The 16,318-nt window shown below is 32.4% G+C and overlaps 2 protein-coding genes and 1 long non-coding RNA gene across 3 annotated transcripts in view; 2 read left to right on the top strand and 1 right to left on the bottom strand.

Moving 5' to 3' along the window:
- Nucleotides 1-16,318, top strand: part of Flo2 (flotillin-2) — a 372,138-nt gene that overhangs the window by 59,817 nt on the left and 296,003 nt on the right. The window lies entirely within an intron of this gene.
- LOC140437885 (glucose dehydrogenase [FAD, quinone]-like) overlaps nt 1-16,318 on the bottom strand; it is a 57,939-nt gene that overhangs the window by 29,594 nt on the left and 12,027 nt on the right. Inside the window, exon 4 of the mRNA XM_072527681.1 lies at nt 7,535-7,899. Within this exon, the coding sequence (XP_072383782.1) occupies nt 7,535-7,899 (365 nt within the window). The remainder of the gene's footprint in view (nt 1-7,534; nt 7,900-16,318) is intronic.
- On the top strand, nt 4,969-6,305 carry LOC140436637 (uncharacterized). Its single transcript, XR_011950298.1, has 2 exons — nt 4,969-5,116; nt 5,391-6,305. It is a non-coding gene; the product is annotated as an uncharacterized lncRNA (long non-coding RNA).

The following is a 16,318-nucleotide window of genomic DNA, read 5'->3' as shown; positions in this document are numbered from 1 at the left end:
GTTTGTTCAGTCAGTTAACGACTCCACCTAGGACAGAAATCTGAACTACCAACATTTGACATTTCAATCATATTTTGTTCTTGAAACGATACAGGATTTATTTCTAATTCATCCTACAAATTGATGATTCAAATATTGTTAATCAGAAATTTTTTCGCATAATTGCTAAAAATATAGATTACTGTTATTGTAAGATTGAGGCAAGATATGTAATTGTATATATATATGTCAGTGTAAGATAAACATACACTTACTATAAAAATAAAATGACGTTTAGCAAACGTCAACGCTTTACCGAAATAAAATAAAATTAAAACTAATTAAAGATTAAATAAAATTAATAAAAGTAAATAGATTTAGAGAAAATTAAATCAAGTTAAATAGAATTACATAAAATAAATAACAATTAAATAAAATAAAGTAAAATGAAATAAAATTAAGAAAATATATACCTGTAAAAACGCTGCTATACCGTTTCTGCATCATTTCCCTGTAAAATCCCATAAGAAAATGCTAAGGTTCATTCTGCTCATGTTTTGAGCGTTTTGTGGTGGGGGTAAAATAGTTCGTCGGATCGTGACGTATGACACATTATTGAAAAGGAGAGGTGGTAGCGAATATGTTGAGACAGAAAAAACACATATTCGACATTGCCAAGGGGATATTACATCATATCTCCTTTGTTATTGGTCAGATTGGAGCGTGTTATACGTTAAATGAAAGGGCTGGATATCACGAGTATACTGAGAAAAAACAAACAAGGCAACTACCAAAAGGGCACTACACAGTGTCTTCGTTATTTATTAACGTGTAGTTACATACGAGATATCATAGAGCACTGTGGATAAAAAAAGATTAACTAAAAGACAAATTTTGATTTATTGACTTAAGGAAGGCCTCTGGCTGTATACAAAATAAACAACTGATCGAGTGCTAATATGTGACTTATCAAATGAAAGGAGCGGATAATAATGAATATATTTAGAAAGAAAAAACAAACAAGGAAACTACTAAAAGGGCACTACACAGTAATTCCATTATTAATGAACTTATAGCGACATACGAGATATCATAGGGCATTATAGATAAAAATAGATTTACCATAAGACAGATTTTGATTTACTTACAGAAGGCCTCAGGCTGAATGCAAAATAAACAACTGATCGTATCCTAACATACGACATAGCAAATAAAAGGGGAGATGTAACGAATATATTCAGATAGAAAAACAAACAAAGACACTACCAAAAGGGCACTACACATCGTCTTCGTTATTAATGAACGTATAGCGACATATGACATATCACATGATACTATGGATGATAATAACATACTTGCTTTATATATAAAGCATAAGGCAAATATAAGGTAAATTTATTTTATTGACCTGAAAAAGGCCTCTGACTGATTACAAAATATACAACCACCCTAATACTAGGATATGACACATCAAATCAAACGACGTGAGACGTATAGTATAGTACATATAATGTGTATAGCGTGCCATCAATATATACATATATACATATATATATATATATATATATATATATATATATATATATATATATATATACATATATAAACCAAAACTATATCAATCAAAAGAGGAGTTCGCCAGGGAGATGTTATCTCACCAAAGCTATTCACACTTGGAATGGAAGACGTATTCAAATACATTAACTGGGCAGATAAAGGAATAAATTTATAGTCAATAAAAACGCGTAAATTCAAAAATATTTACGAGTGTTTGTAGTGATTAGATGAACATCACATCTAGTGCTACATAGCATACAACAATGAGTTATTAGATCATTGCAAAGTAACAAAATATGTTTGGGTAAGACTTGAATTAGCTTGTACATTTAAAAGCCACTGCCAATATACATAAGCCAAAATTTCGTCAAGAAAGAACATGATTCGAAAGTTAACTGGAACAAGTTGGGGAAAAAAGCTTTATGCAGAGGAAGAACAACCGACGCGACGCTAGAACCAGAAACACCAGAAATTACCACAAATGACAAACTTAATATAAATGTACAGGAAGTTCGTAAAATGCTTGAAAAGCTGAAGAACAGAAAAGGAGCAGGTAAAGACGGAATACTAAATGAACTATTGAAATATTGTGGAGCAGCAATGAGAGAACAATTAACAACATTAATTAATAAAATTATAAAACACAGTAAAATATCGGAAGAATGGAGAACGAGCGAATTAGTTCTGCTATTCAAAAAAAGGAGATAAAAACAGCCAGAAACTACAGAGGTATAAACTTGTTAAATACTACGATAAAACTTACACCTAAAAGTTTACAAGTGCTAATAAATCAGAGAATAAGTTTAGCAGATAAACAACAGGGTTTTCGTGGTGGAAGATCGTGCAAAGTTGCAATATTCGTTATAAAGCAAATTAATGAGAAATCACTAGAGTATAATAGACCAGCATTTCTGTGTCTGATTGACCTAAAGAAAGTGTTTGAGAGAGTAAGAGTCAAAGATGTAATCCATCTTCTGTATAATAAAGAAGTTCCCCTAACTATTATAAAAACTATCTATCGAAAAGATCTACCAAAACAACAAAATGGAAGTCAGAATAGATGGACAACTTACAGAACCTATAGAAATAGGCAGCGGAATAAGATAAGGGGACTCATTAAGCCCCATGCTCTATGCTCTTTAATTTAATCATGGATTATCACAAGCGTTAACAAAGGTAGATGACGCAATATTGATATCCCAAGATAAAGATAGTCTGCAAAGACTAGTCCATAGATTTAACATAAGAGCAAAAGAATTTAATATGACAATCTCATCTCAGAAAACTAAAACATTAGTACTCAGCAAAGAACCAACCAGATGTAAAATAGAAATTGATGGCATCAGTATTCAACAAGTAATGGAAATAAAATACCTGGGAATTACACTGTCTAGATATGAAGACCTGAACAAAGAAGTGAGAGATCAAGTACAAAAAGCAAATAGACAGGCCTTAACAATATATGGCGAAACAGACACATTAAAATTGAGATGAAGTCAAGAATTTATAAAGCCATTGTAAGACCACTAATGACATATGCCTCAGAAACAAGACCATACACAGCCACAACACAAAGGCACCTAGAAACGGCAGAGATGAGAGTACTGAGAAGAATTACAGCAAATGCGCTGAGAGATAAGAGAAGTGAAGAGATTAGACGAAAATGTAACGTACAGTGTATAAACGAATGGACATAGAATAGAAAAAAAGTATGGAGTAACCACATAAGCAGAATGGAGGAGACCCGTGTCGTCAAAATAGCAAGAGATAAGTTACCAATCGGCAAAAGAAGTATCGAACGACTGCGCAAAAAAAGGAATGACAACCTTCCATAGAGGTATTAATCCGCCAATGAACAAACATAATTGCTTATAAAGAGGAAGAATAAGAAAAAGTTGGGAACTATGGGGCTTCGTCTTTCTTTACAGAGGAGAAGCGAAGTACTCAGCTCACGTTCCGTTCTGCCCTCACTCGCCTCATTGATCACGCTATTAATGAGACTATCCGAATAATATATGGTTGTTTAAAACCTACTCCAGTTTCTAAGATATTTTTTTTTTGAACCTATTCTCTATCCTTCCATTGTTGGATGTAGGTCTCCCCCAGTTCTCTCCATCTTTCCCTATCTTGAGCTGTTCTCTGTCATGTGGGACCTCCTTGTTTCCTGATGTCATCTTTCCACCTCATCTGTGGTCTGCCTCTTGATCTCTTTGCATTGTATGGACGCCACTTTCCGATGTCATTGTTCCATCGTCCGTCTTGGAGATGTTCATTGTGTCCAGCCCATTTCCATTTTCAGTTTTTTCTTAGATATAATACCCTATAATTGGAGCTGCTCCTCTCAAGAAAGTGATAAGCGCATTCATGAACCGCGATTTCATGAATTACACGACTTCACTTAAATCCACTAATCAACAGCATTATCTTCAGCTTTGAAGGGAAACTTTGTCCGTTAATACCCTAGATCCTACAGAAGAAATGGCTTTGTGTTACCAATTACCTTACACTGCTTGGAGACAGAGCTGAAAGTATCTTTAGTAGAAAGATAAAAAAAGTATCTAAGATACTAAAAGTATCTTAGATACTTTTATTTAAGATACTTTTTGGTTCATTTAAAAGTTACTTTTACTTTAGATACTTCTTAAAAGTATCTAGTATCTTTTATCTTTAAAAGTATCTTTAGATACTAAAAGTATCTTAGATAGAAAAAAGTATCTTAGATACAAAAAAGTATCTTAGATACTTACTCAGGACTTGAGAAGTAGATACTTTTCATGATCCGACAAGCTTCGACCTGTCGCGCCGGCCGTAGCAGGAGAAGAAGAATTCTTCAGTTTATTGTAGATTCCATGTCACCTTTGTCGTTGTTACAAAATCGTAGCTTTTTAAATTTATTTAAGGGAATTACTCCTTTAAAAATCATATCCAGGCCTACAGCTGTAAAAAAAAATTTCCTCTATGGTGTCTGAGAACAAAGAAAACTTAAAATGAACATTACATGATATCCGTTACGTCTGCACGACGGCTGACATTTGGTCATGCAAAACCCGAAGTTTTCTTGGTGTTACATGTCATTGGATTGACGACAAACTTCTACGAAAGTCAGCACCGCTAGCATGTAGAAGATTTTTTCTGGAGCGCATACACACGACCGTATAGCTGAACTATTAGAAGACATACATACTGCTTATAATCTAGATCCAAATAAAGTGTTAGCAACAATTACTGACAACGGCTCAAATTTTGTCAAAGCATTTGGTGTTTTTGGTATCAATAATGTTTTACACTACACTGGTGACGACGGTGAACGTCAACAACAAATGCCAAAAGATAATATCGACATCATTGAGGAAGATCAGGAAGATATTTTGGAGGATGAAGAGGATATTCCTGACATATTTAAAAACGAAAATTATCTCCTTTCAAATAATTTAAGTGACAATAATTTGATCATACCTACTTTATCTGAACACATACGTTGTGCAAGTCATACACTTGCCCTAATAACAACTACTGATATTATGAAAATAATTAATTCAACCAGTTCTCTTAGATCAAAACATGAACAAGCAATAGCTAGGTGTAATCATATATGGAAAAAAGCAGGTCGTCCTAATCAGCTGAAGTGATAAAAAAAGTATTAAGACATACTTTAAGTTACCCGGGTGTGACTCGTTGGAATTCCATGTTCGATGCTCTGAACCAGATTCTTAAGTCTAAAGAAAAACTGGAATCTCTATACGAAAAATTAAATTTTGCAAAACAAGATTGGCTCAGAGATACTGATCTAAATTATTTAGCAGAATTATGCCAAATACTAAAACCGTTTGCCTTGGCACTTGACATTCTTCAAGGCGAACAAAATATGTACTACGGTTTCCTTCTACCATCAATCGTAAGCTTGTTTGTTAAAATTGAAAAGCTTAAAACCAATAAGTTTAAATATGTGGAACCTATTTTGAACGCTCTGACAGTATCTTTAAACTCCAGATTTAAAAAACTTCTTAAGTTGACTAACCAATCTGCAATAATTGCTGCAGTTACTAATCGTTTATTTAAAACACGTTGGCTTACTGCATTTTGAGGAATCAGAAATATCGAAAATGACCTTAGTGAAATTAAGGATTTGGTAATTACAGAAGCTATAAAAATTATGAAGGAAAATGAGGAACAATTAAAACAATTTGATTTAAGTACAAATAACATTACTACTGTAATGAAAAGTAACAAAATGCAAAACGACTTCTTTGAATTTGATATTAACTCCGAATACTCCGATCTTCAAACGCAAAACGAAAACACTTGCTATACTGATTTAGATTATAAACGACAAGCTGAGCTGCAACTATTACAATATTTGGCCGATTCTGAAACCAACATACAAATGTTAAAAAAATATAATATTATAGAACAATTATTTAAAAAGTTCAATACGCCATTACCTTCTTCTGCAGCTGTTGAAAGAATGTTTTCTTTTGCAACTTTTATTAATTCACCCCGACGTCATGCCTTGTCTGATCATACTTTTGAAAATTTAGTTTTACTAAAAGCTAGTGGTTATACTAACTAGTTATTAGCTACCAAAATGTTGCTATTTTTTATATCCTATCCTATTGTGTTTAAAAATTTAATTATGTTAAATGTTCTGTTTTTAATGCATAATGCATCTTATGCTGTTTTTAACACACGAATTTATGTTTATTTTATATTGTTTTGAAAATTTAATGTTGGATTTTTGTTTTCAATACATAGTTATTAGTTTGTAATAACTTAACGATAGATTTCTTATCTACCCCAAATCCCAAAGTATACCATTTCAAAGTACCTGCTGGCTTAAACTAAAATTGTGTGATAATTTAAAGGGTTAAAATAATGTTTTTAAAACAAAAGTATCGACAATCTACTGTATAGTAGTAGAGTACCGAGCACCTTTATATTATACCCTAAAAGTATCTTAGTTACTACAAAAGTATCTAAGTATCTTAGATACTAGAAAAACATCTAAGTATCTTTGATACATAAAAGTATCTTACATACTTAAAAGAATCTTAGATACTTAAAAGTATCTTAGATACTCAAAAGTATCTTAGATACTTAAAAGTATCTAAGATATTTTTACTCTAAATACTTTTCCGGTATTTTGTATCTTTAGATACTTTCACAAAAAAGTATCTTAGATACTTAGTATCTCAAGATACTTTTTGCCTCAAGTATCTTAAAAGTATCTAGATACTTTTAAAAAGTATCTTTTACAGCTCTGCTTGGAGATCCCTTCTTCTTCTTGGTGTGTCTATCTGTGACAAATATAGGCGATCATCTGCAGCAGCGCAGAAAAGCTGCACAGATGTTGTGTTGAACCAAGTTCTGCGGTTATTTCATCAGGGTATTCTTCTTCTTTCTCAACCTCACTTTACAAATATTTTACATTATCTTGGCGTGCTGTACTCGATCAAACGCTTTCTTGTAATCAACCGGACAAGCGTATACGTCGCAGTTGTCTCTGCGTCTTTGGAATAAGACTTGTATTGAGAACAAAGCCTCTATCGTACCAACAGCATTTATGAACATGAACTGGTGGGGGGAAATTTGACTTTCACACAGCTTATAAATTCTCTTACGGATTATCTTTAGCAACAGTTTTAGGAGATGGCACATGAGGCTTATCGTACGGTATTCTTCGCATTTTTTTAGCTTCCGGTTTTTTTGGAAGTGCAATAAACTCAGACTTCAGCCATTCTGTTGGTTGATACAGAACTCTGACATATTATTGGTTTGTATGTACTTGAGACAAGAATGCATTCTCGTTTGATTTATGTTAGGCAATGATAAGACCACCTAATTGGCGGAGTATTGGCAGTATAAGATTTAAAGAATTAATCCGGACACGGAAAGTAAGTCAGTAAGTAGTACTAGATCTAGAACATTTTATATTGCTTTCTATTAAGAAGAATAAAAATACCATCTTAATAAAAACAATTTATTTACACAAAACGTTTCTACAGTTCCTCGTGTTTGTTTTTCCACTCTTCCATTATCATCACAGCCGCTTTATGTCCAATCATCATAGACGGTGCATTAGTATTGGCACTAACTATTTTCGGCATAATGCTAGCATCTGCCACTCTTAAGTTTTTTATACCATGCACTCGAAGTCGAGAATCTACCACTGAATAACCATCCTCGCTGGGAGCCATTTTGCACGTACCAACTGGATGATATACCGTTGAGGACAAATGTCTTATTGAGCATTTCCAGTAGTCGTCTGATCGGTACTCGTATTTCTCGCAGTTCGGGAGGTTTAGTTTTACCAGTTGAGCGTCGTATTGTTTAAAGGGTGGTGTTTCGATTAATTTTTCAGCATATCTGTAACACAAAAACATAATGAAAAACATATAGCCGTTTTTTTTAAGCAATAATTTATGGTCATAATTTTATTTTTTGTCTATAAATTTGTTTCCTTATATTTTAAATAAACAATATTTATGTCATTTTTGTATGTCAAGAATATCTTTATTTTTCCGTTTTTTTTAATTAAAATTGACAAATAATTTACAGAGATATTTGCAAAAAAGCAGTTTTTTTGCACTAATTTATAAATTTTATTAATTTTTTTAATAACAAAATAAAATGGTATTAATACATTTAAACATCAAGGAATTACCATCTTTTAGATTTGTGCGAAATTTCCCCCCGATCAGTCAAATATTTTATAAGTTATTTAATTTGTTTATCCCTGAGGCTAATTATTTAAACTATTGAGCTTGCCCTATGCATGATGCTAGACACATTCAGCAAATTTCATAGGATTCTTTAAGACTTAGACTATCTCAGAAGTTAAATGCATATTGAGTTTTCATCGAAATTATTTACAAAATAAACGTTTGAAAAAGGGGTATGTTTTTTACTTATAAACAATTGTAATAACTTTTATATTTTTCAAGCTACAGACTTGTACGTACAACCATTGGATAGCTGATAAAAAAGCATACATTAAAAAATACAAAACCTTCTATGACCAATAGGAACGAAGTTAGTGACTATTTTTAAAAAAAATCATATCTCCATTGTTTATAAACATTAAGAAGTAAAATTTGCACAAATTTTAAATAAAAATCTAAACTTTATATTGAAACTTATAGCTATAAAATTTATCTAATTTTTCGAAACGACGGTATTTTCGAAAGATCGACATAGGAAAGTGGAGAGGATATCTGTTTCAGCTCCGTTTTTTTTTCGGCATCGGAACTTCAAATTGCAACAAGTAGGAAAAATTAACATTATCTGGGCTTCCTTTGCAGCTGCAAGCCTCTTGTTTTTATTCTGGGGTAGCTCGTCGAAATATGAATAACTACATAGTTTTCACTGGCCGGAAAATATGGGAAAAGAAAAATGGCCAGAAAAATTGAGTCCATTTGAAATTCACCCTAAATACTTACTTTTTTTTAATTTGCTCGAATAGTCTGTCGCAGTATTAATAATGATGCCATAATTTTCACCCCCCATAAATCTCGGAAAATCCCGGAAAATCAACATATGTTTTTTCATTTAATATCAATGATGTAATAATACTTATATATTTTATAAATTAAATGTCAGGTAATTTTTTACACATTATATTATTATATTCCTTATATTAATTATAATTGTTTGTATTTTTATAATTAACAATATTGATTTTTATTCTATTTGTCTTACAAATATGATATACAATATTAATCTAATCTGCCTTACTGCTTTGATAAAATAAGTCGATTTTTTCATCACTTGCCTTATTCAATTTTGCAATGTTTATTGAACTTTACTTTTTTTATTTTCTTTACATACATTGGTTTAAAAGTTAAAATTTGGTTCATTTATTCGACTTCACTGTCAGGTCTGAACCTTTTTGTTGCAGGTTGTTTGTTCTCACTTATTAAGTCAGTCTTTCCATACATTAACATATTAATGGGCGATCTTAATGCCAAGGTGGATCAAGGTAAGGTAGGAGAACAAGTAGGAAATTATGGGCTTGGAAACAGAAATGACAGAGGAGATCGATTGATTCAATTTTGGCAAAGTGAAGACTTCATAATAACAAATACCTTTTTCAAATTACCTCCTCGACGGTTATAAACATGGACATCTCCACAACATACAAAAGAAAAAATAGTGAGAAATCAAATAGACTACATTATGAGAGCAAGGAGGTATCATTATGCTGTTAAATGTACTAAGACGTACCCAGGAGCTGATATAGGCTCAGATCATAACCCGGTAGTTACTGTGATAGAGGCGAGACCAAAAAAGATTAGAAAACCACACAGAAAGGCACTAGATTTAAATAAACTTAGAAACAAAAATATACGACAAGAAACAGGAGAAAAAATAAATGAAAACCTCTGTTCAGTGCAGCAACAAATTAACGATACACACAAGGTTAACCAAAAATTAAAGTACATAAATACAGCTATACAAACAGCAGGAAAGAAACATCTTACAAAAACAACAACAAAGAATAAGAGGTGGATGACACAAGATATATTAGACTTGATGGAACAAAGAAGAAAGATGAAGAATTGCCCAGACAAATACAAAGAAATAAATAAACACATAAAAAAGAGAATAAAAGAAGCCAAAGAAGAGTGGATTAAACAACAATGTGAAGAAATGGAAACCTATGAGAAAAAGTACGATGCGTTCAATATGCACAAAAAAGTAAAAGAGATAACAGGAAGCATAAAGAAATGACAAATAGGTAAACTTAAAGACAAAGATGGAAATATTATTGTAGATCTAGAGAATAAAATAAAAAGATAGACAGAATACCTGAATGAATTATTTGAAGACGATAGAAACAACTTAGCTCAGATAATCAATGCAACTGGGCCAGACATATTGAAAGAAGAAACAGAATACGCAATAAGAAACGCTAAAAATGGAAAAGCAAATGGACCTGATGAAATTCCTATATAACTGTTGAAGCTTTTGAATGATAAATCCGTAACCATAACGTTAAATTTTGCAGCGAGGAGCTAAAACAGTTTCCCCTCCACTTTCCTATGTCGATCTTTCGAAAGTAACTTCGTTTCGAAAGGTTTTAAGTTTCGAAAAATTGGATGAATTTTATAGCTATAAAATTCAATATAAAGTTTAGATTTTCATTCAAAATTTGTGCAAATTTTACTTCTTAATGTTTATAAACAATAGAGATATAATTAACAAAAAAATTGTCGCTAACTTCGTTCCTATTATTCATAGAAGGTTTATTTTTTTTTGTTAAATGTGGGTTTTTTTACCAGCTATCTAATGGTTGTACGTACAAGTATGTAGCTTAAAAAATATAGAAGTTATTACAATTGTTTATAAGTAAAAAACATACCCCTTTTTCAAACGTTTATTTTGTAAATAATTTCGATGAAAACTCAATATTCATTTAACTTCTGAGATAGTATAAGTCTTAAAGAATCCTATGAAATTTATAGGGCAAGTTCAATGGTTTAAATAATTAGTCCCAGGGATAAACAAATTGAATAACTTTTAAACTATTTGACCGATTAGGGGGAAATTTAGCACAAGTTTAAAGGACGGTAATTCCTCAATGGTGAAATGTATTAATAACATTTTATTTTGTTAATAAAAAAATTAATTAAATTTATAAATTTGTGCAAAAAACTGCTTTTTTGCAAATATCTCCGTAAATTATTTATCAATTTTACTTGAAAAAACGGGAAAATAAAGATATTCTTGATATAAAAAAATGGTATAAATATTGTTTAGTTAAATTATAAGGGAAAAAACTTATAGATAAAAAATCAAATTCTGATCATAAATTATTGTTTAAAAAAAACGCAAGGTAAAAATAGGAGTATCTTTTTATCTATTCGTCATCTAGTAACCCCCACCTATGTCTTAAAAGCTTTAGATATCTGCGAAACATTTTGCCGTGAAATCGATGATTTTTGTATAACCAGACTGGGCTAATAGTCGTCACTAAATTTTTTGATAACAACAGATAAAAACCTAACATAAAAAATATAATTCACGACCCGTTGGTTCTTTGCAAATAATTCATTATTCAACTTATATATATATATATATATATATATATACATATATATATATATATATATATATATATATATATATCCGGTATTTTTAGGCGTCACGCCCTTCCGGAGGAGTATCACCGAGCCGCAAGCCCTTATCTCTTGCCGTACTGCCCCACCATTATTCAATTTATACGAAATAAATAAAAACTTTTAAATCAAGTGAAGTAAAATAGCTAGCAGTAATTTTTTTTAAGCTTCCATAAGGCCTATAATGACGTACACCGCAGAGACTAAACCAAACCAGAAACAACACAAACGAAAAGATTGCTTGAAACAACAGAAATTAAGTTACTTCGTAGCGTGGTACTGATAGAAACATTCTTCTAGACAGCGAAACAAGTAAAAACATAAGGAATACATGTGAGGCAGCCGTTACTAACGGATGAGTATTAGCAAAATGGAAGAAAGAAAAATGGTGAGAATCGCTCGAGATAAATCACCAACGGGACGGAGAATTATAGGTCGGTCCCGAAAAAGTTGGAGCGATAATCTTATATTGATGCAGCTAAATGAAGTTTCAGCAGACAATTCGCCTAGCATAAAGAAGGAAGAATAAGTTTTTTTGGATTCTTGTAGGTATGGCAACTAAAAATAGTTTATAAAGATTAGTCTTCTTCTCAACACTGTCTACTTTTATAGTAATAAATATTTACAATTTTTACTTCGAACAAATACATGTGTCATCTAAAACAAAACAAGTTCTCTTGGATACACTGTCACAAGATCTGTTATCTATTGGCCCTTAAGCAGCAATACGACTTAATTAAAGATCTTCAATTATCATTCATTTTATATTTAAATCAAAATTCTTTCAACAAAATAGCCATAACTAGTGCCAGAAATAAAATGAATAATAGAAACAAAAACATTATAAATTCACTAAAAATATAAAACAAATCACGTCTTGCTAATTAGTTCAATTTAATCAAAAAAGAAAACAAACATATACATTGATATAAAATATTAATTATAAAATATTGATTAGAAAATATTAATAATAAAGTATTGATTATAGAAAATATGTACTTATTTATCACAAAATTTACATTGAAGAAATTGGTACTTTTTTGTTTGAATACATCGTAAAATGTATTTCGTATCTTAGATTTAAGATGTGACCAGTATCGATGATGTACACATAGTAATTGTATCCCTAATGAGCATGTACACTGCTTGTTTTACCCGGTGGGTTATATACCTTTTCAATTTCTTTGTTCCAGTTTAAAGTTTCATAAACATTCAGTACAAGTTGAAGTGCTGATGTTTAGTGATTCATTAAGCATATTGTAACGATTTTACTACTTTTATTTTTTTACCAACTAGACCACTACTGGTTGCACACAGTTCACATTTCCGGCACCATCTTCTTACACCATCTTTACAGTTCACCCAATAAATCCATTCTCGAACCTTTTGCAGAGTCTTCGCAATACCAAAGTGTCCACTAAGTTTCAGACAACTGACGTAATACTTCTGAGACTTTACTTTTAGGTACAATCAACTGAAGCTTGGATTCTGTACCATGATGGTTCTCAAAGATTCTCTTTTTCCTAGGGTGCCTGTCCGTTCCGAACGTTGGCGATCTGGAATATTCTCAACAGAAGATTATCTTTTAGTACGATACAATTCCATTGGCTCCAGTAGAACTTGACTTTTGGACTACATGCACTAATGTCTTGCCAAGAAGATCTCACCTCGACGCATCCAATCCAATACTCTTTTTATACATGGATTATCTGCTTGGGTGTCTTGTAGCTACTGATAGCGGTGGTTCGTCTCACGTACAATCGTTCCTCTAATTTAAGACAGTGATTACAATTTGCGCGGCATGGTCCTCTCGAAAGAGTATCAGCATTTTGGGTCTTTTCGGCATCGGGTGTCGAAGTACTTTCCCTACCATTTCCTCCAGATGTTCATCGTCGTCTTCTTCAGTGGTTTGTACTCGTATAGCATCGTGAAGTTTGACTAGCTGTTTCGTGTTCCAAGGCAATAGCGAGCGCTTCAACTAAAACTTTCTGTCTTGCTAGTTATAAAACTTTATGTAGTTGACTGTCTCTCAACCCGCGGTTAAGCCTACTGCACTATACGAGCAACATCTGCTTCCTAGAGTGCCTAAAACCTCAATTCAGCCAAAATATTTATTGCCTCAGACAATCAAGTTACACTGAAGGCTTTTATGTCTATAGCATGTACTTCTTACAACATGTAAGTAGATAACAGCTTGGAACTGCAAATAATCCATTGGGGCGCAACTTGCTGTGGGTTCCAGAACATAATGAAATTGTTGATCATAATGAGATTGATTTTAATCTTGCGAAACAAGGGGCTAACAATTCCTTTACGGAGTATTCGCCTTTTATCGGACCAGAGCCACTTTGCAGAGTACCAAAAACCGGCTTAGTGAAAGATGCCCCTGAATAATCTTAGGAAAAGCCAAAAAACAGCAAAAATATCATTAAAACCTGTTGCTCTTTATGCTCCGAACTCAGAGTAATCATAGGTGTTCGTACTGTACATTGCTTACTTAAATACCATCTGTATAATGGGCAAAGTGGACAGAACAACAATGTAGGTTCTGCAATAATGCAGAGGCGACGACTGAACATATTGTCTGCAACTGCAGGACAATTGTTTGCCAGTGTCGTAAGTACCTGGAACAGGTCATTTTAGAGCCTGACCAGATCATAAATATATCTCCTAATCGGATAATAGGTTTTCTTTGTTGTGCTAAAGTTAGATGTAGAGTATAGACAAAAGGATCGCAAAGGGCACAGTGTGGAAAGGTCTACGATACCAATCGACTCCTTTGAAATTTATATTTAGATCTTAGAGATTCAATGATTCATGTTGACTTCTTTTTTTCCTAATCCAATATTGTTTCGTTGGTACCAGAACTAAATAATCCTTTCGTACAATCAAAACAGTTTGTATACTTAGGTACAAAGTATTCTTCTTCTTATAGTGCCGTCTTCTAACGAAGGTTGGCGATCACTTCTTTAAACGCTTCCCTATCTTTTGCTACGTGAAATATCTGATATTCCTCAGCCAAGATTTCTTCTTTCTTCGCAAGCCTTTTCTTCCCTCTACTCTTCGTTGCATGATGACGTGTAGAAGAGAGTATTTATCGTTTCGAAGTATGTGGCCCAGATACGATGTTTTTCTTATTTAAATTGTGTTTATAAGCTTTCTGCCATGTCCATTTTGTCTTAACACTTCTTCGTTTAAGACTTTTGCAGTCCAAGGAATTTGTATAAAGTGTTACGCAGGTATTATTATTTGTTTTTCTCTCATCAAATAACTTTACTTTTATCTTACTGAATGTTTTGAACATTTTTCATCTTTTATTATATATTTAAAACTGGTGTAAATTAAAACAACACCTTTATTTAATATATATTTTAGCTGTATCTAGTAAATAGTGCACGCTACTGTATTTTTACCAGACTAGTCACCTAAAATTGACAGATGTGCGAGATTATGCAAATTAGTATCTTCGCAAGTGGCGTTACCTTCTAATAAAATTTCGCAAATTATTAACTCCATTCGTTAGGCAACTTTCATAACGTACTAGTATTATAAGCAGTAAAACTATGTAGTTTAGTGCAAGTGGAGGTCAAATGGAGATATTCACCAGTATGCAACGAATTAACTGATATGCACCATTGGAATTATTTACCATAATAATTGTCTACCGAGTTATTGATAAAAAACTACATAGTTGAAATAGGCTGTGAAGTTTTAGTTCGGGCTGTTGTCATATACCAGCTGCTCCTGTATGCGAATAATGATTTGTGAATTTAGAAATTTGTTCAATAGGAGAGTCTAAGGAATTTGTTCAACAACTGTGCAATTTTTAAGCGAATAAACAAATAGAATAACTTTTTTAATTTTCAATTAACATTTTTTTTCTAAACTTATATCGAAAGTTCAGCGAAAGACGCGTATTAAAAAGAAACACATTGAACGGGTTTTTAAACAAATACCTTTGTTGTGCCAAGTAGGGGAGACCCGGGCAGCGAGGACCAACGAAGCAAAATGTTATAACTATAAAAAATACTGTGTAACTCTATGATATAAATGTTATTCTGTTACAAAATGGAAAATAAATTTTAACATTTATAATAAAAAAAAAATAAAATGGTTCCATATGTCATGTGGTCCTTCATGCCCCATATGTTGGGGCAAGTAGGTCCACCATATTAAAAATAAATAAGAATGCAATGGAGATGGTTAACATAAATACAATCCACAGATGAACTTATTATCGTCCTCTACTGCACGCGCACATTCTTCGTGGACCCACCAATGGCAAGTTTGGTCTCTCATCCATCCTTCGCCTTATTTGCTTTCTTTATAGGTGATATGACACACAATGCACAGGCAATCGTCTTGATTCTCGCTTTCACTATTGCTGCTTTGATTACTTTTTTCAATCATTTTTACATTCTTCTTCTTCGTTATTTTATTTTTTTTAAAGTAGCTCTTTAGAAATACGTGCTAAGCTTTTTTCTTTTTTGGAGTTAAAGACAATGCTTTGGTCTTCTAGCGCCGTTTTTCTTTTTACTGCTACTAGTTTAAATGTGTCTTTTCTTCTTTCTTGTTTTTCTTCTAAAGCATGCTTAATAGGTGTCGTAGTAAGGATTATGGAATTTTCTTTTTTCTTTGCCTCTTCTTCTTTTTATTGTCTGAAACTG

The sequence above is a fragment of the Diabrotica undecimpunctata genome, chromosome 3 (assembly GCF_040954645.1).
Source record: "Diabrotica undecimpunctata isolate CICGRU chromosome 3, icDiaUnde3, whole genome shotgun sequence".
Lineage (NCBI taxonomy): Eukaryota > Metazoa > Arthropoda > Insecta > Coleoptera > Chrysomelidae > Diabrotica > Diabrotica undecimpunctata.
This window is presented reverse-complemented; position numbering and strand designations above follow the sequence as displayed.